General features: G+C 40.6%; 1 protein-coding gene across 1 annotated transcript in view; it reads left to right on the forward strand.

Moving 5' to 3' along the window:
- AGBL4 (AGBL carboxypeptidase 4) overlaps positions 1-27,632 on the forward strand; it is a 950,336-nt gene that overhangs the window by 775,363 nt on the left and 147,341 nt on the right. Inside the window, exon 9 of the mRNA XM_058175448.1 lies at positions 3,651-3,762. Within this exon, the coding sequence (XP_058031431.1) occupies positions 3,651-3,762 (112 nt within the window). The remainder of the gene's footprint in view (positions 1-3,650; positions 3,763-27,632) is intronic.

A 27,632-nucleotide genomic window follows, 5' to 3' on the forward strand; every position in this document is an offset into this window, starting at 1 on the left:
AAGAAAATGGTTGGCTAAAAAAACAACCAAATGCCATGCTTCATGACCAAATTGTCCTTGGGGATTTGGATTGCATAAAAGGCACAATGAAAAATCTAACCAAGGTACTTGTTTCTGCGATACCACTTAAGTGCTGTGGTAAAAAGCATTGTTTACTCTGTAGAAACTGAATCTTATTTTTGGAATGTGGAGCAAAGCTAACTAGCTTGTTCATCACTTGCTTCTGAAAATCTCTTGGCAGTTCAGGAAAGAGGTAACAGGATACACTCACAATGGTGCCTCCTTGGACTTTGGGTGATTTTAAAATGTCCTACAATGGGGTCCCACTTCTGCTGGTTGCAATTTTATATAAAATGCATAAGGCATGCTGTAGCAGCATTACTGGCTGCCTCTTTACAAACAGCTCTCAGATCTCAGTACTGCTGTGAAAAGCACACCATAGCATGCATAGCACACCCACACAATTGGGGTCCATTCCACATAGAGGTTCACTGCAAATTATTTAAATCCCACTAGACTGTGGCTAAAATAGTAAATAAAGAGACCTCACAATGACAAGAAATTAGGTGTGAATTTAACCTGAACAAATAACAACATGAACATCTGCCAAGGCCAGATTCTCCATCTTGAAAATTCACTTTGGTAACTCATCCCAACTCATCTGAATTGTAGCATGTTATTTCGGAAGCTTGGAGCCTTGAATTCTCATTATCTAGCCTGAAAAAAATGTCTGTTTTGGTTTCATTACTTTTCCAAAACAGAGTATAATAGGATCTGCAGGAAATTCAGAACATTTTAAATGGAGACATCATGCCAAATTGAATAAAAGTCATTGCAAGACATTTGAGTTACGTCCTTTTACGTTTTTTTTTAAAAAATCCATATAATATTTTTGTTTCAACAGAACAGAATGAAATCTGCAGGGAAAGCACATTTTTTTAAAAAAAAACTGACTAAAAATTACTGTCTCTCTGAGTAGATTGGAATTAACTACTTGGGGTAGACTCTGGGGAGATTAATTCGCTATACAAATCTCCTAATTTCTTCACATAATTCTTTGTATAAAAAAAAAAAGCTTTGTTCTTAAGACAGCCAGATGGTAAGACTTCCACAAAACTTCTTACAACTTCTAAGTGAATGCAGTGGAAAACAATGAGACAAAGAAAAAACTCAAATTTTAATATTATTCTTTTTGATGGGCAGTGTCTTCTTTTCCCTATAACACAACTAAGTTTCTGAACTGCTCTGAACATCAGAACAGAGCTTATAAAGCAGAGGACTTTGAACCAAGAATAGGACAAGTGAATTAAGAACTATTCTATTTCTCTAGTGGCCTTTGTGCCAACACAGACTTATTCACAGATTATTCAGAAATGTATAGGGCTTGCAAGTGTGAGCACTAGACATAGTGATTGGGGGACATGATTATATGATACAAATTAATGGAACTGAATTTCAGCCCTGGGTTCACTTGTCTGGAAGGTATTACTATTTTGATATGGACCAACAGGCAGGCATCTTGTGACCTTCCTATCCTTGAATAACATATCATTTACTAATGGCTGGTAGAAATTCAGAGAGATTGTGCAAAATTGTATATTATTTCTGAGAGTGAATGTCAAAATAATCCTTGCTCTAAAGTGCCCAATGTCCCTGCAATCAATAGCTTCAGAAAAGGTTATTACAAATAATAGATTCATGGTTTAATGAAGAAGATATTGTACGTAGTCTTTTAGGTATTATTTCATTTCATTTTTATTTTATTTCATCCAATGTCTTTTGCTACTGTAAATTATACATTTATCACCCGTCCAGCAGAACTCATGCCTCGAAATAAAGCAATATACAGTTTTGTCCCCTTCAGAGAATATGGGGTGTCTCTTCCCTCCTCCCTCTCTTTATTTAGTTTGAAATTCCAAGCCTTAACACTAGTGCCGTTGTGGATTTGTACTTGTGGGGGTTGTGTGGGATATTATCTACACATTCACCAAGTACTGATCCAATGAACTGGTATTTCATCACAAAGCAGATGAAGAGTCTGTACAGTTCTTTTTGTAATAAATCATGGCCGTGAAAAAGGATTTCTTTAAGTCCTTTAGTCCATTCTTCTCCATCTCACTCACCTTCAGGGAATAGGTCTATAAGAAACTCCTAAGGCATATAGTAAGTTGAAGAAATAAAAGGCAAGGGAATCAAAAGAATAAAAGTCAGAGGTTCCGGTGATTTTCTGTTGATTGAATACTCTTGAAAGCAAGGCAGGATAGTAAGAAAAATAAGCAAACTAAAAATAAATCACATCTTCAGGCATGTTATTAGATCAACAATAGCAAGCAGCTGAGGGCCCTTTCAAGAGAAAATGATACCTAGAGAGCGAAGTATAAGAATTGCTTCTTACAGGGCATTTTATACATAAGTGCAGAGTATACATGCACCTTGTCACTGTACAAGATTGTTTCAGATGTAACTTTTGTAGTCATAGGTTCAACTCTTCTTCAATGTTCATTTATAACAATCTTAAAGGAGTTTTATATCTGAAACAGCAATATAACTTTCCTACCGTTATACTTGTACAATCAATTTGTGCCTATGCAAGGTAGAAATAGACTTAAGAAGCTTGAGAGCTGCATGGATACAAATCTATAGTTTTATCTGGGTTGATCATATCTTCTATTAGTCTTGAGCATTAATAGATTCCTTCCTAAAATTCCAGTCACCAATCAGTTTTAGATGAGTAGAAGCCCGTCTTTCTAATAAGAGTCCATAATACTCTTTGCCAATGCCGTATTTGGGCTGCAAAAATTTGTATGACCACTAGATAGCAGTAAAGAGACAAAGATTCTATACCTATTGCCATCAAGTGGTCAACTGAATTTTTGCAATTTATTCTCTGCACTTTGGAGTAGCCTTGTATGTATGTTTCTGACTTGGGAATAAACACTAGTGCAATGCTGGAGGGACAAAGCTTCCAAGTTGATATAGCTGGGTGTTGACTTCCAGTTTCTATGCAGAATTATGGATTATTATCCCAGTGTTATAGGTTGGCCACTGATATTTAAACAGTAAAGTTTTCTATATGTTTTCACAATCATCATCATCAAACTTTATTCCAGTCATAAACCAGCAATCAAAAGTAAATATAAATTATTTCATTGTGGGTTCCTGTTTGGTAAGTAGTTTTCATACTGCAGCTTAAGGTTAAGCAATTTAATGAGGTATAAGTTGTTTTACAAACTATCTCCCATTCAGGGAGTCTATGTTAATTGTTCTGTGGATTACAAACTGTTTAATTTTTCTTTTAATGTTGCTCTCTGTATTCACCGTTTTCTACTTCTAGCTGGGCAATATGTTGGTTTATTCTCTCTTATTCCTGCATCAGTTTGTGGGATTCACTCCACTTTTTTTCATTTATATTTTATATAATATAATGACTATCAGAGAGATCTACAGATCATGCTAGGTCAAGATTAAACAAACAATGTTAATGGATTTTTGTAATGTGCAATTTGTAAACCATAATTTATAGCTTAATGATTCCAGTCATTATTGCTGAATTGACCAAGAGTAGTGAGCGTAGGGTGTGACACAGTCATCTTTGTACTATATCATGTACAATATATTGGGACCTGATTGTCTGGTCTTTGTTTTCATAGGTGTTCCTTGATGGGCTTTGATTTAAATCGGCATTGGGTAGATCCCTCTCCTTGGGCTCATCCTACACTTCATGGTATAAAGCAACTAATTATTCAGATGCACAACAATCCGGTGAGTCAACAGTGGAAATATAAAATATCTTCCCTTTTATCCACCAATTGACAAATGTTGATTTAAGGTTGCTCTCAGAACTTGTGACAAGTATTCTGGATTTTTCATTGAACGTGTTTCTCCTGCTTTTGCAAAAGCTGCTCTTTTGTCTTTCCCTAGTCCTTCCATTATCACTTTCATCCCACTTTTTCCCACAAGGAAACCCAGCCTCCTTTGAGTCAAGCTTGCCTTTTTGTGATTTCATGCACCCATCCATTTATTTTCTTGGCAATAATATGCAAGTGATTTTCCATTACCCTTTTCCATTTTTTAAAAAAAAAATAAACGTACATCTGTGAGATTTGCTTATAGCCTCCCATCTGGTATTAACTTAGTTCAAGATTATGCAAGATAGGCTAGATGTTGCTCTTGTTCCAGGCCAAAACAATATAAAAACTAGGGAGTGCAACAGTTGACAATCAAGCTTAGTTAAAAGGCAGACCAAAGGCACCCTAGTGTTGGCACAATTATTATCTTACAAATACCCAAGAGGACAAGCAAGCCTTCCATTGATGTTAAAAACAAGGGAGCGGGAGAGAGCAGTAGTCCACAAGGGATGCCCAAGCTTTTCAGGAGGAGAGCTATATTTGTTGTTGTTGTTAGTTGCAATGTCGTGGCCGACCCATCGTGACCCCATGGACAACATTCCTCTAGGCCTTTCTGTCCTCTATCATCCTCTGGAATCCATTTAAGCTCACGCCTACTGCTTTAGTGACTCCATTTATCTGTCTGTCTGTCTGTCTGTATATATATGCTATATTTCGCTTGACTAAAACTTGCAGAGACTGACTCCACAAAGAAGACATGTCAGAATAAAAAAACTAGTTGAACCACAATTTTAAAAAGAATGTTGTACTAATTTATTTAAATTAATTAAATTTATAGATGATAACTCCCCATGTATTTCAGGCTTTCCCTCTTCATCACACAGAATGTACATTTAATTCAGAGATGGGTTTCAGCAGGTTCTGACCAGTTCTGGAGAACCAGTAGCAGAAATTTTGAGTAGTTCAGAGAACTAGTAAATACCGCCTCTGACTGGCCCCGCCCCCATCTTTTCTCTGCCTCCTGAGTCCCAGCTGATCAGGAGGAAATGGGGATTTTGCAGTAACCTTCCCCTGGAGTGGGGTCAGAATGGAGATTTTACAGTATCCTACTCCTGGAGTGGAGTGGGAATGGAGATTTTACAGTATCCTTTCCCTGCACGCCCACCAAACCACGCCCACAGAACTGGTAGTAAAAAATTTTGAATCCCACCACTGATTCAATTGTTGATGGCTGTCTGTGATCCCAAAGCTACAGCTGACAAACTTCTGAACTATGGCCAGCTTCATGTCACATACTTTGCGATAATACACTAATATGGAAGATTCTGCAACAATATTTGTTATACATCATATCCCATGACTAAGACTAATCCTCACCATTTTTAGGGCACCACCTTCAATAATTATCAAGTCAAAGAATCATCTCTGTCTCCATCCTATTTCAGCAAGTGTTGGAAACTAATTCGGTCAGCCTGAGAATAGATACATAAGGATAGTGGTTAATGCATGATCTGAATTCAGCTTAGATGATTTAATAATATTCTAGTTGTATTCTAGCTGTAGTGGACATGGGGTCACTGCAAGAGAAATAACCTTAATAATACAGGTAGTCCTTGACTTACAACAGTTCATTTAGTGACCATTCGAAGTTACAACAACACTGAAAAAAGTGTGACTTTTTCACACTTATGACCCCTGCAGTATATCCATAGTCACATAATCAGAATTCAGATGCTTGGCAACTGGTTCATATTTATGATGGTTGCAGTGTCCTGGGGTCATGTGTTCAACTTTTGTGACTTTCTAGCAACAAAAGTCAATGGGAACCCAGATTCACATAACAACCATATTACTAACTTAACAATTGCAACAATTCAATTAACAACAATGGCAAGAAAAGTTGTAAAATGGAGCAAAATTCACTTAACAAATGTTTTACTTAGCAACATAAATTTTGGGCTTGATTGTCATATGTCAATCAGAATAGAGCTGGAAGGGACTTTCGAGGTATTCTAGTCCAATCCCCTTCTCAAGCAGGAGATTCTATACCATTTCAGATAAGTGGCTGTCTGGTCTTTTCTTAAAGACCTCCAATGATGAAGCACCTCCAACATCTGAAGGTAATTGGTTAATTACACTGGTTAATTGTCCTCACTGTTAGGAAGTTTCTCTTTAAGTTTCTCCTGGTTGCTTCTCTCCTTGACTAGTTTCCATCCAATTTTTTTTATATTGGGGTTTTTTTAATAGGTTTTTAAATAAGGGGTTTTTAAAGGGGGGGAGGGGAGTGACGGATAGGGGGAGTGGCCCGTCGGGGAGGGTATGTCCAGTCCCAGCGTCTGCTCATGGCATTACTTTATCTGGTCCGAAGACGGGGGTAGGGGGTGGGGGGTGTTCAGAGCGTAGAGTGTCATTCCATCGGTACGGTAAGTGGGAGAGGCAGATATGGCGGAGGCAAGGGGCCGTATCATTCTCTGGGAGCACGTGTTCGATGTTTAAAAGCGATCACGTGCTCCGGCCCCTCAGTCCTTATTCATTCCCCGGATGGTCAGGATCCTCAGAGCCTGGGTCTTTGACTGGTGCTGTGCAATGCCCGGTCCGTGGTTAATAAGGCTCCCTTGATTTGTGATCTTATTCAGAGGGAGTCCGCGGACTTTATGGGCATTATGGAGACCTGGTTGGGCGCAGAGGGAGGTGTACCCCTGGTTGAACTGTGCCCTCCAGGTTTCCATGCATTCCATCAGCCCAGGGCCCAAGGTAGGGGTGGGGGGGTGGCGGTTGTGATTAAAGAAAGCCTAGAGCCGAGGGAGTCCACTGTGCCTCAGATAGCTGGTTGTGAATCCCTCCTTGTGAAGTGGGGCCATAGGAATCAGATGGGTCTGTTGATCGCGTACCTGGCTCCTTGCTGCATGACTACAGCCCTGCCTGAGCTGCTAGAGGTACTTGCCGGGGTGGCGGTTGAGATTCCCAGACTTTTAGTTATGGGGGATTTCAACTTGCCATCGGCCGGCTTGTCATCGATGGTAGCTCAGGAGTTCAAGGCTTCCATGATGGCCATGGACCTGATTCAAGTAACTGATGGCCCTACACACACGGGGGGAGGCACACTAGATCTGATTTTTATCTCTGGACAGTGGATTAATGATCTGGAATTAGGAGATTTAGTGACGGAACCGGTGTCATGGTCGGATCATTTTCTCCTTCGCCTGGACTTTCGGACCGCCGCTCACCATCGCAGGGAGATGGAGCCAATGCGTTGGTTCTGTCCCAGGCGCCTGATGGACCCTGAGAGGTTCCGGACGGAGCTTGGGCTGTTTCCTGAGGATCTTGCCCACGGCACGACTGAAGAACTAGTTGCGGCCTGGGAACAGGCCGCGACTGGGGCTTTGGACCTTGTCGTGCCTTTGCGGCCTCTGACCCGGTGTAGATCTCAACTGGCTCCTTGGTTCTCGGAGGAGCTGAGGGAGATGAAATGCTGGAGAAGATGCCTAGAGAGTACTTGGAGGTCTAGCCGTTCCGAGGCTGATCGGACACTAGTGAGATCTTTTACTAAGACCTACCTAGTGGCAATGAGGGAGGCGAAACGTTCTTACGTTTCCACCCTCATTGCATCAGCAGATAACCGCCCAGCCGCCCTGTTTCGGGTGACCCGCTCCCTCCTTCACCAGGAGGGGCGGGATGACCCCTTGCAGGGACGTGCTGAGGAGATTAACGGTTATCTATACGATAAAATCGTTCAGCTTCGGGATAGTTTAGACCAAAATTGCGATGATCCGAGTGGGATGATGGAGGCACGTCTTGTTGAGGTTGTTTGGGATGAGTTTGAGTCTGTGGCTCTCGAGGACGTGGACAGGTTGCTGGGGAGGTTGCATGCAACCACATGTTTACTGGACCCGTGTCCTTCCTGGCTGATGCTGGCTACTCAGGAAGTGACACGAGGCTGGCTCCAGGGAATTATAAATGCTTCATTGTTGGAAGGGGTTTTCCCCACTGCCTTGAAAGAGGCGGTGGTGAGACCCCTCCTCAAGAAGCCTTCCCTGGACCCAGCTAATTTGGGATATTATCGTCCAGTCTCCAACCTTCGCTTTCTGGCGAAGGTTGTAGAGAGTGTGGTTGCATGGCAGCTTCCCCAGTACCTGGATGAAGCTGTCTATCTAGACCCGTTCCAGTCCGGCTTCCGGTCCGGACATAGTACGGAGACAGCTTTGGTCATGTTGGTAGATGACCTCTGGAGGGCCAGGGATAGGGGTTGTTCCTCTGCCCTGGTCCTATTAGATCTCTCAGCGGCCTTTGATACCATCGACCATGGTATCTTGCTGCACCAGTTGGAGAGTTTGGGAGTGGGAGGCACCGTTTATCGGTGGTTCTCCTCCTATCTCTCTGACCGGTCGCAGACTGTGTTGGCAGGGGGGCAGAGGTCGACCGCGAGGTGCCTTACTTGTGGGGTGCCTCAGGGGTCGATTCTCTCGCCCCTCCTGTTCAACATCTACATGAAGCCACTGAGTGAGGTCATTAGTGGTTTCGGGGTGAGTTACCATCTATACGCTGACAATACGCAGCTGTACTTCTCCACCCCGGACCACCCCAACAAAGCTGTCGAAGTGCTATCCCGGTGTCTGGAAGCTGTGCGGGTCTGGATGGGGAGAAACAGACTCAAGCTCAATCCCTCCAAGACGGAATGGCTGTGGATGCCGGCACCCCGGTACAGTCAGCTGCAGCCGCAGCTGACTGTGGGGGACGAGTTATTGGCCCCAATGGAAAGGGTGCGCAACTTGGGCATCCTCTTGGATGGGCGGCTGTCCTTTGATGATCATTTGGCGGCCGTCTCCAAGAGGGCTTTTTACCAAGTACGCTTGGTTCGCCAGTTGCGCCCCTTCCTTGACCGGGATGCCTTATGCACGGTCACTCATGCTCTTGTCACTTCCCGTTTGGATTATTGCAATGCTCTCTACATGGGGCTGCCCTTGAAGTGCATCCGGAGGCTGCAGCTAGTCCAAAATGCAGCTGCGCGGGTAATAGTGGGAGCAACCCGTTGCTCCCATGTAACACCAATCCTGTGCAGTTTGCACTGGCTTCCTGTGGTCTTTCAGGTGCGCTTTAAGATTCTGGTTACCACCTTTAAAGCGCTCCATGGCTTAGGGCCCGGGTACTTACGGGACCGCCTGCTGTTACCCTATGCCTCCCACCGACCCGTACGCTCTCACAGAGAGGGCCTTCTCAGGGTGCCGTCCGCCAGACAATGTCGGCTGGCGGCCCCCAGGGGTAGGGCCTTCTCTGTGGGAGCTCCTACGCTTTGGAACGAACTTCCCCCTGGTTTACGTCAAGTGCCTGATCTTCGGACTTTTCGCCGTGAGCTGAAAACGCACCTATTTATTCAAGCGGGACTGGCCCAGATGTTTTATTAAATTTTAACTGGGGTTATTTATATTTTAGGGTTTTAAACTATTTTAATGTTTTAAATTTTTTAAATTTTTGGCCATTTTGTAATATGTTTTATTTTAGTCTTGTTTTAATGTATATATTGTGCTTTTTTATTTGGCTGTACACCGACCTGAGTCCTTCGGGAGAAGGGCGGTATAAAAATCGAATAAATAAAATAAAATAAAATAAAATAAAATAAAATAAAATAAAATATTGCCTTCTGATGCTTTGGAAAATAAATTGACCCTCTCCTCTTTGTGGTAGCCCCTCAAATACTGGAATACTGCTATCATGTCACCCCTAGCCGTTCTTTTCTCTAGACTGTTGAGGACTTACTGTACAATATCAAAGAATGTTATTTAGTGTATGTTTAGGGAGCATTGCTACATGAAATTTAAAGCTGAAGAGAAATGGCATTTGCAAATGTTATTTAAGAAGCTATAGATATCGCTCATTCACACATACAACCCCTAGATGCAGTTGCTGCTAATCTAGGAAGATGGATTAAGGAAAGAGGAAGAGTAGAAGACAGACATTTATTGAATATATGGCATCAAAGTCCAAAAGATTTATTGAGTATATGACCTAAGAAAAACCTCTTAACACAAAAAGAAGTTGATCTGAAAATATAAAATAAGCAATAGCATTTACTAAGGAGGGTATTTGGATTTTATAGAAGGCTCTTGTTGAATAAAATTCTCGATACTCCATTTCTCAGTGACAGCTTTTCCTTTCAGGGAACGATAGCATATTGAAGCACATGTTGCTATTCCATTTTTCATGTATGTGGAAGTGACTATATATATATATATTTCTAAGAGATGTATATATATATTTCTAAGAGATGTATATATATATATATATATATATATATATTTCTAAGAGATGTATATATATATTTCTAAGAGATGTATATATTGTGCTTTTTATTTGGCTGTACACGACCTGAGTCCTTCGGGAGAAGGCGGTATAAAATCGAATAAAATAAAATAAAATATTGCCTTCTGATGCTTTGGAAAATAAATTGACCCCTCCTCTTTGTGGTAGCCCTCAAATACTGGAATACTGCATCCAGTTGTGGTCAACCATAATACCAAAAGAAATGTTGGAAAGAGTGCAGAGAAGAGCAACAGAAATGATTAGAGGGCTAGAGGCTAAAATGTAAGAAGAACCATTACATGAATTGGGTATGTCTGGCCTAATGAAAAGAAGGACTAGGGGTGACATGATAGCAGTGTTCCAATATTTGAGGGACTCTCCAAAGACAAGGGGGTCAAACTATTTTCCAAAACACTAATAGGCAAGACAAGAAACAATGGTTGGGAACTAACCAAGGAGAGAAGCAACCTAGAACTAAGGAGGAATTTCCTAACAGTGAGAGCAGTTAACCAATGGAATAACTTGCCTTCAGAAGTTGTGGGTGTTTCATCACTTCAGGCTTTCAAAAGGAGACTGGACAACCATTTGTCTGAAATGACATAGGGTCCCTTGCTTAAGTATAGAATTGGACCAGAAGACCTCCGAGGTTCCTTCCAACTCTACTATTCTATGTTCTAAGAGATGTATATATATATTTCTAAGAGATGTATATATATATGTCTTTGGTTATTCGGGTTTTCTCCCGCGTAGAATTGGAAGTGACTATATATATATAGTCAAGGTGGCAGCCGCAACCACATATTAAAAAGAAGCAGAACTTCAGTCTGCGGTTGCAAGCACCAACCTGACTTTATTGAACCTCTTAACAAAGGCCCTTGATTAAGAGACTAGAGAACAATAAATGAAACGAAGCAGAGTACGGACAGCAGAAGTGCATCGTTTTTTGTCAGGTCAAGGAGCACAAATGTCATTGTGTTCCAAAGATCACATTTCCCTAATTTGTGGGGTGCTGTTTATGTTTAAATGTAATTACAATTAAATAAACTAAATATAGTAAATGTGATTTAAACTCCCGCCCCCTCCCGGTTTGTTCAATAATTTCTCCCTTCTTCAATATTAAATCTGGGGATTTTGTTTGAGAACATTAGAAGAGATACTGGAGTTACTCCTATGCTTTGCAGGGGAGGTTGTCTGTCTATGTCTGTGTGTGTGTGTGTGTATGCGTGCGCGCATATTGAAGCCTTAGTAAGACCACACTTGGAATACTGCATCCAGTTGTGGTCAACCATAATACCAAAAGAAATGTTGAGACTCTGGAAAGAGTGCAGAGAAGAGCAACAGAAATGATTAGAGGGCTAGAGGCTAAAATGTAAGAAGAACCATTACATGAATTGGGTATGTCTGGCCTAATGAAAAGAAGGACTAGGGGTGACATGATAGCAGTGTTCCAATATTTGAGGGACTCTCCAAAGACAAGGGGGTCAAACTATTTTCCAAAACACTAATAGGCAAGACAAGAAACAATGGTTGGGAACTAACCAAGGAGAGAAGCAACCTAGAACTAAGGAGGGATTTCCTAACAGTGAGAGCAGTTAACCAATGGAATAACTTGCCTTCAGAAGTTGTGGGTGTTTCATCACTTCAGGCTTTCAAAAGGAGACTGGACAACCATTTGTCTGAAATGACATAGGGTCCCTTGCTTAAGTAGAGAATTGGACCAGAAGACCTCCGAGGTTCCTTCCAACTCTACTATTCTATGTTCTAAGAGATAAAAACTCAGGTTATGTATTCTTCTGATCAGGTTCTTCTGAGTTTTTTGGTAGATCCCCATCAAGATTGTAACCAAGGATAAAATATTTCACTGCTATTGTTAAGTGAGATCAATGTTGTTGAAAACCGGTCTAAGAAGAAATATTTCACACTTCAATCTTAGGTATATGTTGTCTTCTAAGGAGACAGTGTTCCACTGAATTCAGTGGAACTTGCTCCCAGATAGCCAGGAGCTGGATTGCTATTTCAATGTCCTATTAGTTATATCAAGGATTAAAAACGTAATTCATTGAATGTATTCTAATTAGCACAACTTGTGTGAATACATGTTCAGGCCTGACTGCAGTGGGATAAACATCCTGTGTAAACATTGCTGGATTACTTTCCAAACAGTAAGTGATTTGCTTCTGTTATGTAGTGTAATCTTTTATTTTCAGAATAAAATTAATGGTGAAACCCTAGGGAACAAGTAAATCTCAACAAAATTATGCAGATACTGTAGATTTATTTTAGCTAAGCTAGTTGAAATGCAGCTTTTTCTCTACTTAGCATATTTTCCACTAAACAATATATGGCCCACCCTGGGTCTAGATTTTCCCCCAAGGGGAATTTCCTAATATGAAAGGTCTGCCATCTCTGGGAGAGAAATTGATCCTATTTGGTTCTTCCCTCTGCATTCTCCATTCCTAGTTTTCCCCTGGCATCTCCTTTCATTCTGAGAAATGCTTTCGGCAACAGGTCCAGACACACACACACACACACACACACACACACACACACACACACACAGCCAATTTCCTGGCACTCTCTGCTTGTGTCTTCCTGTTTTCATGCCAAGATTCAGCGTCACAATAACAAATCATCAGGAAAAGAGTTTTAATCCACTAAACTCTTGCCAAACCATTAAAAAGCTTCTGTTTCATTATTTCTGAATTCCTGTGACTTTGCAAATCTTCTTTGGAGCAAGTGTTCATGTTCTTTGTTTCAGGTTGGTTACTGCTATCTGCTCAAGATGGCTCTGCAGTATTTTTTATATTGGGCATTACAAGAGGCATAAAGTGAAATGCAAACAGAAAGCAGGGGAAGTGCAGTATTTGTAAAGCGGAAGATGTCAGAGAAAGATGATAAGACAGACTGCTAGCACATCATATTCCGTAGGCCTCCTTATGTATGTCTCCTGGACAATTCATTATTTATTTATTTAGTTTAGTAATCCAGTATTTTCCTTGTTTACTATGGAAGCATACCTTCCAGCATTTGAGTGAATTCAGTGCTCGTATGATAACTTGCAGTTGACTTGCAGACTTCATAGGTGCAAAGTAGAATGCCTCCTATTATATTTGCATGCTCTTTAACTCCACCCAACATTTGCTAACATCTGGGCGTGTATCCAATATGTCTTTTCACTGTCTTACTTTTTCCATCATCTGTGTCATGGGATAAGATATCTGGTAATGCATAAAAGATTCATTCATAGTCATCCGAATATCAAGAACATAAATTCACAGTAATTACTGCTCATTAGAAGACAGCTGTAGCCTTTCAGTGGACATGCTTGTTCTTTTTTGCACATGGATGGTATGCAGCTTCATACAACCTGAATGAAATCCATGCACTTACACTAAACATTGGACATGTTGAATTGCCATTCCATGTTGAATAGCATGGAAACTGTGCTACAAGATACAACATCAGATAGTAGCTTGTAGCACAGCTGAGTCCAAATTGATTCTTATATGTCTGGTTAAAAGTTATTTTGCTAAGGATTGAAATAAACTCCTCAGTCCAAAGGTTCTAAGAGCTGAAAATCGGTTAACAATCAATTTTTTGAAGTGATTAGAAAAGGGACTTTGCAAACTTAGTGTCCTTTTGAAGGTACCAAACATGTTTTGAACAAGATGGTTATTCCCAGAGCTCTAAACCAACTAGAGATTACTATTTTATGGTCTCCTCATGAGGAGCACTTGTGGAGCACTTGTGGATGATCTTAAGTCCTCTCCTTGTCTGGAAAGGAATAGAGCCAGTATGCTCACCAGTTCTTTATTCTACTGTGGTCATCAGCTCCACTATCTGCAGAGGTGTCTTCAGTTCATGACTTCTTCTCCAGAAGTCCCCTATAGATCCCTCACATCCAGGATATAAACTGTTTCAACTCCTACCCTCAAAATGACGCTATAGAGCACTGCACACCAGAACAACTAGACACAAGAACAGTTTTTTCCCGAAGGCCATCACTCTGCTAAACAAATAATTCCATCAGAACTGTCAAACTATTTACTGAATCTGCACTACTATTAATCTTCTCATAGTTCCCATCACCAATCTCTGTCCATTTATGACTGTATGACTATAACTTGTTGCTGGCAATCCTTATGATTTATATTGATATATTGACCATCAATTGTGTTGTAAATGTTGTACCTTGATGAACGTATCTTTTCTTTTATGTACACTGAGAGCATATGCACCAAGACAAATTCCTTGTGTATCCAATCACACTTGGCCAAAAAAAATAATAATATTCTATTCTATTCTAATGACAGCAGCGCATTTCTTGTGGCAACTGGACCAAGGCCCTTATGAAATATGGCTGATGATAGCATTGGAACAGGTAGTTTCAACTTTCTGACCCTTTTTATGAGCCAGATAAGTTTTAAAAATGAACAAAAAGAATAACTTAAGTAAAGGAAAAATGTTTGAAAGTTTAGGACTTAATCTTCTTGTGTCACATGGGAAAAAACATAAAGCCACACTTTCCTTGTGACAAAATTGTGAAAGCAGAGACTTGAGGGATCATGGCATCTGGCCCTCTCAATTCCTCGCAGATAGATGGGGAAGAAATGGAGGTAGTGACAGATTTTATTTTCCTGGGCTCCAAGATCACTGCAGATGGGGACTGCAGCCAAGAAATTAAAAGACACTTGCTTCTGGGGAGGAAAACTGGCAAATCTAGACAGTGTACTAAAAAGCAGAGACATCACCCTGCCAACAAAAGTGTGTATAGTCAAGGATATGGTTTTCCCAGTTGCAATGTATGACTGTGAAAGTTGGACCATAAGAAAGAACCAAAGAATTGAGGCCTTTGAACTCTGGTGCTGGAGAAGACTCCTGTGAGTCCCTTGGACTGCAAGGCAAACAAACAAGTCAGTCCTAGAGGAGATCAACCCTGACTGCTCTTTAGAAGGCCAGATCCTGAAGATGAAACTGAAATACTTTGGCCACATAATGAGAAGGAAGGACTCACTGGAGAAGAGCCTAATGCTGGGAAAGATTGAGGGCAAAAGAAGAAGGGGACGACAGAGAACGAGGTGGCTGGATGGAGTCACTAAAGCAGTCGGGGTGAGCTTAAATGGACTCCAGAAGATGGTAGAGGATAGGAAGGCCTGGAGGAACGTTGTCCATGGGGTCGTGATGAGTCAGACATGACTTCCAACTTCCAACTAACAACAACAACATATATATATATATATATATATATATATATATATATATATGTATGTATGTATGTATGTATGTATGTATGTATGTATGTATGTATGTATATATATGTATATGTATATATATATATATATTTGTTTTCTGAGGTTTTCGCGGGTGTTTGTATGTAGGTCTTTGGTTATTCGGGTTTTCTCCCGCGTAAAATTGGAAGTGTCTTGGCGACGTTTCGACGAAGTCTCATTCGTCATCTTCAGGCTAGGTGTTTACAGCTTCGTGCTTCTGGGAGCAATGTGTGATTGCAGCTGTTTCTTCCTTTTTAACTGCTAGTGGGGGTTTGAACTGATTGGGTGGGAGCTTGGCTGTGCTCTGATTGGATGGGGTTTTTTTTGTGCTCTGATTGGCTGGGGGTGTGTCCTGTTTGGGTGGGGGCTTGGTTGTGCTCAGATTAGTCTGAGTTGCAGGGGGATTTGAGCTGGTGAGCTGCACTGCTGCTGTTTGGCTTCGTGGTCGTGGTCGTGCTACATCTTCATAGTGGGTGTCAGTCTGCTGCATGTATGGATTGGAGGGGTTTGAAATGGCTAATGTTGCAGCTGCGGTCTGGCTTCTGGTCCTTGGTCGTGCTTCCTGATCAGTGTGGGTTTGGGTCTGCTTTCTGGGTGGATGTGTGGTGGTGACATCCTGTGTGGACCTCGTGAGTGTGGGTCTGGTGTCATTCCTCGTGTTGACTCGTTTGTCAATAAGGGCGGGTTTCAAATGGCTGGTAGGCGGAGGTATCATCTCGTTTGTTCATGCTGTGTGGGCGTTTTCTATCTCGATGGCTTCTCTGATTATTCTGTTGTTAAAGTGTTCAGTTTTGGCGATAGTTCTGGTCTTTTAAAGTCAATATCGTGTCCTGTGACTTTAAAGTGTTGGACCAGGAAGAAGTTAGTTCCTCTTTTGAATGAGTTCTTGTGTTCTTCAATCGTGCACTTATTCTTCTGTTGGTTTGTCCGATGTATGTGGTGGGGCAGGTGGTGCATGGGATTTCATATACTCCTTGATTTTCTAACTCAATTTTGTCTTTGGGGTTTCTTAGGATGGTGGATATTTTTTGGTTTGTGCAGAATGCTGTCTTGATGTTATGTTTGTGGAGGATCTTGCTGATTCTGTCTGTGGTGCCTTTTATATATGGGAGGAGGGCTGTGCCATTTTCTTGTTCTCTGTCTTGGGTTTTAGTGGGGGGTTCTTTTTGGATTAGTTTGGTAATCTTATTTCTCTGGAATCCATTGGATGTTAGTACGTTTGTGAGAGTGTGTAGTTCGGTTTTTAGGTGTTGTTCATCAGCTAAGCATTTTGTTCTAGAGATGAGTGTCTTGGCTACGGAGTTGATCTGTGCTGGGTGGTGGTGTGAGAGTGCGTGCAGATAGCGGTTTGTGTGTGTTTTCTTCTGGTAGATGGTGTGTCCTAGGGAGCCATTGGGTTTCTTGTAGACTAAGACATCTAGGAAGGGAAGTTGGTTGTTAACTTCTGTTTCCATGGTGAACTGTATTTTGGGGTGTAGGCTATTGAGGTGTGTGAGGAAGTTGTCAAGTTTTTCTTTCCGTGTGGCCAGATTATGAAGGTGTCGTCATATCTGAGCCAGAGTTTGGGTTTGTGATCAGATTTTTCTAGTGCTTGGGTTTCAAAGTGTTCCATGTAGAGGTTGGCAATGACAGGTGAGAGGGTGATCCCATGGGTGCTCCTTCTATTTGTTTGTATTTTTGTCCGTTATAAATGAAGTATGTGTTGGATAGGCAGTGGTTGGTCAGATCTAGGATGTGCTTGGGGGGGTTATATTTGTTTTGGATAGCTGTCAAGGCTTCTTTGATTGGCACTTGGGTGAAGAGGGATATGACATCAAAGCTCACGAGTAGGTCGCTGGGCTGTAAGTTTTGTTTCTTTATGATATCTATGAACTGGAATGAGTTTTTTACGTGTGAGGCGATGGATTCTGCATAGGGCTGTAGTTGTTTGGCGAGAAATTTGGCTAGGTTTTGTAGAGGTGAGCCTATGGAGCTGACTATGGGTCTGAGTGGGGTTCCTTCTTTGTGTATCTTGGGGAGGCCGTAGAGCTTAGGGCATCTGGATGAATGGAATGATCTCTGGGAATGATTCTTTGTTGGATTTCTTCGCTGATGGGGGAGGCTTTTATTTTGGATCTAGTGGTTTTTTCTAGGTAGGTGGTGGGGTCTGTTTTTAGGGGCTTGTATGCAGGGTCTTGGAGTAGGTTGGTTAATTTGGTTTGGTAGTCAGATGTGTTCATAACCACCGTGGCGTTCCCCTTGTCTGCTGGTAGGATTATTATGCTGGTGTCTTTTTTCAGGTTAAGTAGTGCTGTCTGTTCCTCTTTGGGTAAGTTGCTTTTGGGTGGCTTGCTGCTGCAGAGGATGTTGGTGATTTTGAGTCTGATTTTGTTAGCGTCATCGGGGTTGATTTTGGTCAGGCTGGTTTCAACTCCGCATACAATGGTTTCAGTGGGGATGTATTTGGGAGTGACTGCAAAGTTGAATCCTTTGGAAAGGACATCGGTTTCAGCTTTGGTGAGGATCCTATCTGAGGATCTATCTGAGGATGCACCGCCTGCCCCACCACATACATCGGACAAACCAACAGAAGAATAAGTGCATGCATTGAAGAACACAAGAACTCAGTCAAAAAAGAGGAACCAACTTCTTCCCTGGTCCAACACCTTAAAGCCACAGGACACGATATTGACTTTAAAAAGACCAGAACTATCGCCAAAACTGAACACTTTAACAACAGAATAATCAGAGAAGCCATCGAGATAGAAAAACGCCCACACAGCATGAACAAACGAGATGATATCTCCCGCCTACCAGCCATTTGGAAACCTGCCCTTATTGACAAACGAGTCCTTAACATGAGGAATGACACCAGACCCACACTCACGAGGTCCACACAGGATGTCACCACCACACATCCACCCAGAAAGCAGACCCAAACCCACACTGATCAGGAAGCATGACCAAGGACCAGAAGCCAGACTGCAGCTGCAACATTAGCCATTTCAAACCCCTCCAATCCATACATGCAGCAGACTGATACCCACTATGAAGATGTAGCACGACCACGACCACGAAGCCAAACAGCAGCAGTGCAGCTCACCAGCTCAAATCCCCCTGCAACTCAGACTAATCTGAGCACAACCAAGCCCCCACCCAAACAGGACACACCCCCAGCCAATCAGAGCACAAAAAAAACCCCATCCAATCAGAGCACAGCCAAGCTCCCACCCAATCAGTTCAAACCCCCACTAGCAGTTAAAAAGGAAGAAACAGCTGCAATCACACATTGCTCCCAGAAGCACGAAGCTGAAGCCTGAAGATGACGAATGAGACTTCGTCGAAACGTTGCCAAGACACTTCCAATTTTACGCGGGAGAAAACCCGAATAACCAAAGATCTACATATATACACACACACACACACACACACACACACACACACACACACACACACACACATATTTACTTGAAGAGTGGCTCTGCCATTTATATGATTGAAGAAAAAGTTTCAGGAGAAGTATTAGATTCTATGTGAAAACTAGTCCAATGACATCCATTCGGTTGACCTGCAGTTTGCAACCTTAGCCCATCTCAAATGATCATGTTTCCCAAATTATCTCACACTTTTGCTCAATATCTGTTTACCACCAGACAATTCAAATGGAAGACTAAAACACCGATTTCACAATTGCAGAGATCCTACCGGGGTCTAACATAAATTTCCTTTTTGTCAGGGCAGAAAATTGTGTTGATTTTCAGGCTCTGCTTTCACTCTTGAAATGATGCTATTAACATAGCCATCCACGTGAAACTGTGCAATGGACGAATAAAATATAATAATAGACTTGGGGGAAAACATTGGTCTAAATTGCACACTTGAGCTCTCTGTTCTCGGAGTCTACAAGTGGTATCGTTTCATCTAATGTTTTTAAATGATTAACAGCAATTGTTTTCTGCCCAATAGAGCTTTCTTCCCACCTCCCGCTTTCCATTCTAAACTATTTGGTTATTTCACAGCTGCAAAGAACATATAGCCATTTTGAATATTGATGAATGAATCAGTCAGTTTTACCGGATTACCCAAACATTAAACATATGTTAAACCTTTTTTTTCCCTGAAAGCACAATTTCTGCATAGTAGGAAATTTCACATGAAAGTAAGCTGGGTGTGCTAGATAAATATCTGAAATGAAAAATCTAGCAAGATTAAAAAGCATAGTTTCTAATGACTGGTCTTTTTCACAACAGTACCCTACAGAAAGATTGGGGCAAATTGGCTAAAGTGCCTGTATTAGCTTTAGTTGCAAGTTATCTGGAAGACATTAGATTAGAAACTGTTGCCTTGCAGCTTTTAATTGCAGCATATAAATGAAGTACAGAATTAGAAAAGACAACAATCAACCTAATGTTTCTCCTTTTACCAATCAATAACTCCATAAGCCTTCATCAAAAGTATAGGGTAGGGGAAATTAAAAAAAAAAAGCAAAATGGTAGAAAAATTAATGTTTTGCACAGAATAGCAAGTTCTGAAAAACTGTATCATCTGGTTTATCCCACAAGTCCCTCATTTGGACTGTAACAAAAAACCAGTAGGTAGCTTGTAAACGGGAGGCCTCATCAATCAGAATCTAAGTACATGGGATACTGACTGCATCACTTGAAATTATATCTTTGTGTTGTTTCCACTTCTTTTCTGGTGATTTACAGTATATGTATTATATGTATTCAGTCTGATTTATAGTAACCTCGGCATGGGAGAAAGGATCTTCAATTCTTCTACTGCAGTAACAAAATAGACCCAGAATTGCTTGGGAGCATCCTATTTAGAGGAAACTTGAATAACAACAGAGGGGAATGGCATTGGCACAGAAGACTGGGGAGAGCCTAGACAGACAGTACAAGACGGAAATCCATTGCCAAGACAGGGGAAGAAGCTTTTTCTTTCAGTTTTAAATTTTACATGCTTTACAGGTGATTAAAGGTAAAGGTTTCCCTCGCACATATGTGTTAGTTTCCTGACTCTAGAGTTCCTGACTCTAGGGGGCGGTGCTCATCTCCATTTCAAAGCTGAAGAGCCAGCACTGTCCGAAGACGTCTCTGTGGTCATGTGGCTGGCATGACTCAACACCAAAGGCACACGGAACGCTGTTACCTTCCCACCAAAGGTGGTCCCTATTTTTCTACTTGCATTTTTTACGTGCTTTCAAACTGCTAGGTTGGCAGAAGCTGGGACAAGTAACGGGAGCTCACCCCGTTATGCGGCGCTAGGGATTAGAACCACTGAACTGCTGACCTTTCGATCGACAAGCTCAGCGATTTCACCAGTTTCCTTAATATCTGTTCATTAGCATATCCTGCATTTGTCCATTTTTAACGCTATCTCCAATTCAGAATAAAATGTAATCCCCTTTGAATCCTTTTACTTTTCAATCCCATCTTATATCTGTTATTTTTAACCTTATCTTGGGAGATAGGACATCAGATGCATGAAACATAGAATATCTAATTGAGCTATTGGACAAAAGACCCCTTGAACTGGTTATAGTTGACCAGGGGATCATTATTGCTAAATACTGCATGGTTAAGAGAGTATTCTTTCTTTGCATGAGGTAGACATTTTCCAATTTCCCTCCCTCCCCCCCATTTCAGCCTTTCTACCCTATAAGCACAGGGTGACACCACTGAGGTGAGGGGTTTCCTCGGAGTGTAATAAAAAAATATCAAGATGTGGTTGTGATGATACAATTAAACCTCTACTTGGTTTTTATGTTTGTCATTCTGTCATGGTTGCCACTGACTTTTTTAACCACACCTTGCAGACAACTCTTCTTGCTAAGATATTTTTTCTCGATGCCCAATCATCATTTTTTTCCACTGTGTTTAAAACCATTGTTCCTTCTCCTGTCTTCTGAAATGATTTTAAACACGATAACCGTGGATAGCTCAGGCTGCTAGGAGCCTGTTATTAGAACACAATAGCCTGCAATTACTGCAGGTTCAAGCCCGGCTCAAGGTTGACTCAGCCTTCCATCCTTTATAAGGTAGGTAAAATGAGGACCCAGATTGTTGGGGGGGGCAATAAGTTGACTTTGTAAATATACAAATAGAATGAGACTATTGCCTTATACACTGTAAGCCGCCCTGAGTCTTCGGAAAAGGGTGGGATATAAATGTAAATTAAAAAACAAACAAACCCTTCAGATACTTGAAAAAAGTTATCATGACACAATCTATTTTCTCCAAATGATGCATACCTAATGTCTTAGAATTTTGTTTTCCTTTCAAGCTCTTTATTTTGGCGATTGTCCTAGGAGGCCATTTTAGTTTTTTGACAACCTTCCTAAAATTCACTGTTCAGAACTGGTTGCAAAATTGAGATAAACTATCTTGACACTATACTTCTTTCATTACAGTTTAGTATCCATTGCAGAAATATCATCTGGCAGGACCCAAGAGGAGAGCCTTTTCTGCCTTGGCATCTGCCCTTTGGAACTTAGATTGCTTTTACAATGGCTTTGTTGAGCTTGGCACAAGGCTTGGCACAAGATCATGTATATTTTGGTTTTGTAAGTGGTTCGTGGTGTTTTAGATGTTTCTATATTGGATTTAACTTTTTTTATTGAATTGCTGTTTTTAAACATTGTAAATTACCCAAAGTCACTTAGATGAGGTAGGTGAGGTATACAAATTGAATAAATAAATAAACCCAGATTCTTTATATATATATATAAATGCTTTTATAAATGCTCCCCAGTATGGTCTATCCCGGGGTGTCAAACTCAAGGCTTGTGGGCCGAATTTGGCCCATGGGGTGCTTTGATCTGGCCCGTGATGCCACCTTGGAAACAGCAAAAGACCGGCCCCTGATGCCTCTGCCAGTGAAAACGGAGCTCAGGAGGGCTACCCGCAGCTATTCCAGGCTTCATTTTCTGCCGAAACAGCCTCCTGCAGTCCTTTGCCAGGGAAAATAGAGTTTGTGGGGGCAGTGCGTGCTCTCCTGAGCTTCCTTTTCACTGGCAGAGGGCTTCAGGAGGCCTTTGCGACTGAAAATGGGGCCTAGGAGACTGTTTTCGCTGGCAGAGCGCTCAGGCCACCACAGGTACCCCGACATGAATGATTTCATGCTGCCCACGCCCCCTGGCACACCCACCCCAGCCCCTCGAGGTCAAACACAATCTTGATGCGGCCCTCAATGAAATCAAGTTTGATACCTTTGGTCTTATCCCATCCATCTCATAATCATGCTTCGATTTTTCCTGCTCAGAGATAGGACATCACATTTGTCCTCACTGAAGTTCATCTTGCTTGTGTCTCCTCATTGTTCCATGTTGACAAAATTCTCCTGAATTTTGATGTTTTCACTTAAGGTCAGGTGTGAAATGCTCCCGGTTTGCACCGGCTCGCCCGATTAGGTAGCGATAGCAGCTGCTGGTTCGGAGGACCGGTAGCAAAAATCCCTGGCCCCGCCCCCCTGCCTCTGCTGAGCCACACCATCAGCAAAGGTTTTTTTTTAACTTTTAAAAGTTTTTCTTCAGCCGAAACATGCCTTTAAAAGTAAAAAAAAAACAACCTCTGATGATCGCGGGGCTGAGCAGAGATCATCGAAACTCTTTACAAGTTTTTTTAAAAAAAACCCTCTTCAGCCGAAGGGGGGGGGGGGAGAAAAAAAGCCTCCTCTGGCGATCCCAGAGGAGTTTCCTGATCCTCACAGGCTTTTAAACTCACTTTTTAACAGTCCCCACTTACAAGAGCCCCCACCCATGCCCAGCCAATTCCCCCTCCTCACTTATCTATAATTACTGCTCCTTTTGGCAAGGGCATGCTTTTTCTTCAGCTACTGGAAAAAAAAAAGCTTGCTTTGACTTTCTGCTTTGCTGGCTGAGGAACTCTGGGATTTGAAGTCCACAATAAAATAAAATAAAATAAAATAATAAAATAAAATATTTGTGCAGCTTTCTGAGATTTGGTGTGTTTCTGTAGTGTTTCACTCTAACTACACAAACACAAAATCTCAGAAAGCTGCATGTGGCATTTTGTGTGTGTGAGTTGTGTGTGTATAAAGTGTGAAAGTTGGTTTTTGGGTTTTTTGTGGCTGTGTGAAGTGTGAAGTGCAACTGCTTTTACATTGTGTGTGTGAGTCAGTTGTGTTGTGTTGTGTTGTGTTGTGTTGTGTGTGTGTAAAGTGTGAAAGTTGGTTTTTGAGCTTTTTGTGGCTGTGTGAAGTGTGAAGTGCAGCTGCTTTTACATTGTGTGTGTGAGTCAGTTGTGTTGTGCTGTGTGTGTGTAAAGTGTGAAAGTTGGTTTTTGATACCTCTTATTGTTTTTTATACTTTGTTTATTATTTTTATTATTTATTGTTATTGGCCACGCCCACCCAGTTATCTGACCACCAAGCCATGCCCACCAATTAAGCCACACCCACAGAACCGGTAGGGAAAATTTTTAGATTTCACCCCTGCTTAAGGTGTTTATTATTTTCCCTATATATCATCCTGAAACCTGGTAATCATATCTCTAACACCTTATTTGTAAATATGCTGATTAGGTTAGAGCCTAAATCAGAATCCGGTGGTATCATCCAGTTTGATGCAGAAACATTGACGTATATTTGCTAAATATGACAATTCAACCAGTCTGTATTCAGCACACCATTTGCCATCTGCTCTGCTGGAATCTCATAGAAACTCTGAAATGCTTTTCAGACTTAAAAGGTACAGTGACCATTCCTTTGTTGAACCAAAGTAACTGTATCAAAAGCAGATCAGGTTGGGAGAAACATTATTTATTCTTTATATACCAAAACGGTTTCTTGCTAAGCAATGCATTATTTTCTAAAAGCTCACAAATTAATCACTTGGTAATTTGTTTCAATGCTTTGCTGGTATTAACATCAAACTGATTGGCCTTTAGGTCAGGGACCTTATTTTTATCTTTCTTAAAGATGGAGCAAGGTATGTCCTTCTCCAGTCCTTTAGCACTACACCCATCCTCCATGGTTTCTCAAAGGTCATGGAAAAGAGCTCTGATGTGACTTCTCAGACTCTTTCACTGCACTGCATATACTGAGGGCCTTACTGAAGAAGGAAGTGAGTGAATTTGGAACTACAAGTCTGTAAATCCTATTTGAAAACTTGTGAATTGATTACTCTGACGGTATCCCTGCTGCCTGTAGCTGAAGAGAGGACAAATCTAGACAAAACTCTCTTTTGCCCAGGGCTGAAAATTCTCCTTCACTTCTGTAATAACATCTGAAAAAGAAAAATAGCTTACCATAAGAATTTATTATAACAATGCAGAAGGAGGAGGAGGAGGAGAGGAGGAGGGAAGGAGAAGGAGAAGGAGAAGGAAATGAGGAGGAGGAAAAGGAATTGGAGGAGGAGGGGAGGGAGAGAAGATTATTATTATATACTTTATTCATTAAACATGAGACTCAGTCAACTTAACATTTAAAAATGTGTCACAAATCCGATTGACTGGTGCTAATGGTCAGTAAGGGTTGTTGCCAGCCTGTTATCTGGCATGTTATATTCCAAATGACGATCCATCTGTATTTGAAAGTCCTACAAGATCTTCACTGTCTCATTTTCGATAACTTTTTCCACTTTGTGCTCCCATGACTTTTCAGATACAGGTATGTCATATCTTTTACATAATGACCAGTGGACTAATTTAGCAACTCAATCATGTCCAGTTTGTAATCAGCTTGTGTTGTTGTTGTTGTTGTTAACTTTAGTCATTAAACATGAAACTCAGTCAAATGAACATTCAAAAATGCATCCCAAATACCATTGACTGGTGCTAATGGTTGCTGCCAGCGTCCTAGGTATTAACCAAGTACCTTCTTAAGATGTACAATGTTCCAAGTAGCGCAGTTTTTTGCAGTTCTGCTGGTGTTATTGCAGGAAGCTGCAATTTGTTGATGTATCTTATAAAATTCTTGGGCATGGTACCAAGTGCCCCAAAGACAATGGGTATCACTGTTACATGTTTCATCCATCGCCGTGTAGTTTCGATGGCCAGATCATGATATTTCATGATTTTTTCCACTTCTTTTTCTTTGACTCTGGCATCTCCTGGTACTGCAATGTCAATAAATTGTACGTTTCAGTTTCCGACAACTGTGATATCTGGCGTGTTGTGTTCCAAGTGACAATCTGTCTGTATTCAAAAGTCTTCACCTTCTCATTTTCTATAACTTTTTCCACTTTATGTTCCCATGCCTTTTTGGATACAGGTAAATTGTAGTTTTTACATGATGACCAGTGGATTAATTTAGCAGCTGGGTCATGTCTAGCTTTGTAATCAGTTTGTACAATTTTGCTGCATTCATATACTAAATGTGAAACAGTTCCACTTTTTTGTTGCAAAGGCGGCAATTTGGATTGTCGGTGGATTTTTGTATCTTTGCTTTCATGGCATTAGTTTGTAGTGCTTGTTCTTGAGCAGCAAGTATTAAACCTTCCGTTTCTTTCTTGATAGTTTCCATCTTAAGCTATGCCCATGTAAAGTTGTCATCACATTTTCCTTCTATGTTTTTCAAGTGCTGTCCATGCAAAGCTTTGGTTTTCCATCTATTTAATCTGCCATTCAGCTGTTTTTCCTTATGTTCTGCCTTTGTTTCTGTTGTTTTTATAATGTTCTCCATTTTCACAGCCTGAAACAATTTTTCTGTACTTTGGTTCACATAATCATTCAAACGTTGTTGTTGTTGTTATTTTAAACTAACTCTTCTGGTCTTAGAAGCTTTGACCCTTTTCCTCACATTGTTGTATCTCACCTGCTCTTGCTAACTATTGGGATGGGAATAATATGTGCTTTTATGTGGAGCTAAATACATTTGCTAGCTTAACTGTTGTTGTTTTATTCATGCATCACATTGTCTCTGGTTAGCCATTTGATCACTGCTGCGTGGTCAAATAAATCTGCAGTGCTCACAAAAACTAGAGTCTGAAAAAAACTGCATATGTGGACATGCACTACTTAGGACTCTTTTGTGTAATCAATATTCACTTTAAATATTAATAGATTTCCAACCCCTAAAGAGCATTCATAAGGAAAATTGATTGCACCTTACTGCATTCTACTATTTGTCCATTCCATTCAGTTAATTCAGTTACATAGTTAATCTGAAACTTGGAAAAAAGAAAAAAAAACTTTTCAGTGATACTTCAAAGAATAGAGTAAAGTGACATTCAGAATGGATAAGATAATACTAGGAAATAAACAGACCATTCCATAACTCTAGCAAAAGATAGATGAAAAACTATAAATCTATGCTGCAAATGCGCCATTAGGGAGATTATTTTTTTTCTGAAAAAGAAAAATCAAGAAAGCTTTTCTTTCATTTATATCTTCTTTTTCAAATAGCTTGAAAAGAAATGCAATTTAGATGAGGTCAATTCTGAAAATATTAATTTGAGAAAAACGAGGTGGGAAATATTCCATAATGGCACTCCTAACTTCTTGTTATTTTTTAGAACATCCGTACCGACAGAATAGAAAATAAATCAGATAAGGATTAAAAAAGACCAAGTTTATATCTTGAAATTTGAATTTTAGATTTTTTTAAAGCATTAAGCAATAATCCAAATCATAGTCATTTCTTTCTGATACTTCCATAACTATATTGTGTGACATTTTCTGTATGGTGAAAGTATGTATATAAGACATATTTTATTCTTTTACATGTGATTATTCTTTTACTTTGACTTCAGCGCTGCCAGGAAAAAAATATGAATCTTTAAAGAACAAAAGATTTTTTACAAATCAATTATATAAGAGAAAGCCTTAATTAATTATGTACATTTTGCATAGATATCATGAAGATAACACAAAAAAGATTTTTTCTTCTTTTCTGAGTGACTATACAATCAGTCTTTCATATCTAGAAAAAAGCTACTTTAAAGGATTATGGAAAAACATATAACCCACTACTTGGGTTACTCTATTGCATTTGCATATGAAGCTTAATAATATATTAAAGAATATTCATATCTGTAATGAAAGTACTTTTAACAGTAGGAAAAGAAAGATTGGACAATGTCTTTCTAGACATTTTAAAAGAAACTACTTACTTACCTCCAAAGACTAGATAGTGCCAAATAGTATTTGGGGTCTCCAGAACAATTGCCAACATTCTTGTATCTGAGTTTTTAAAGGAAGCTTAGAATTATGTGCAAAAGACAGATAAGGATATTGAGAATAAAATAGTATTTATTATATATAAATCTGGAACA

This window comes from Ahaetulla prasina, chromosome 3 (genome assembly GCF_028640845.1).
Source record: "Ahaetulla prasina isolate Xishuangbanna chromosome 3, ASM2864084v1, whole genome shotgun sequence".
Lineage (NCBI taxonomy): Eukaryota > Metazoa > Chordata > Lepidosauria > Squamata > Colubridae > Ahaetulla > Ahaetulla prasina.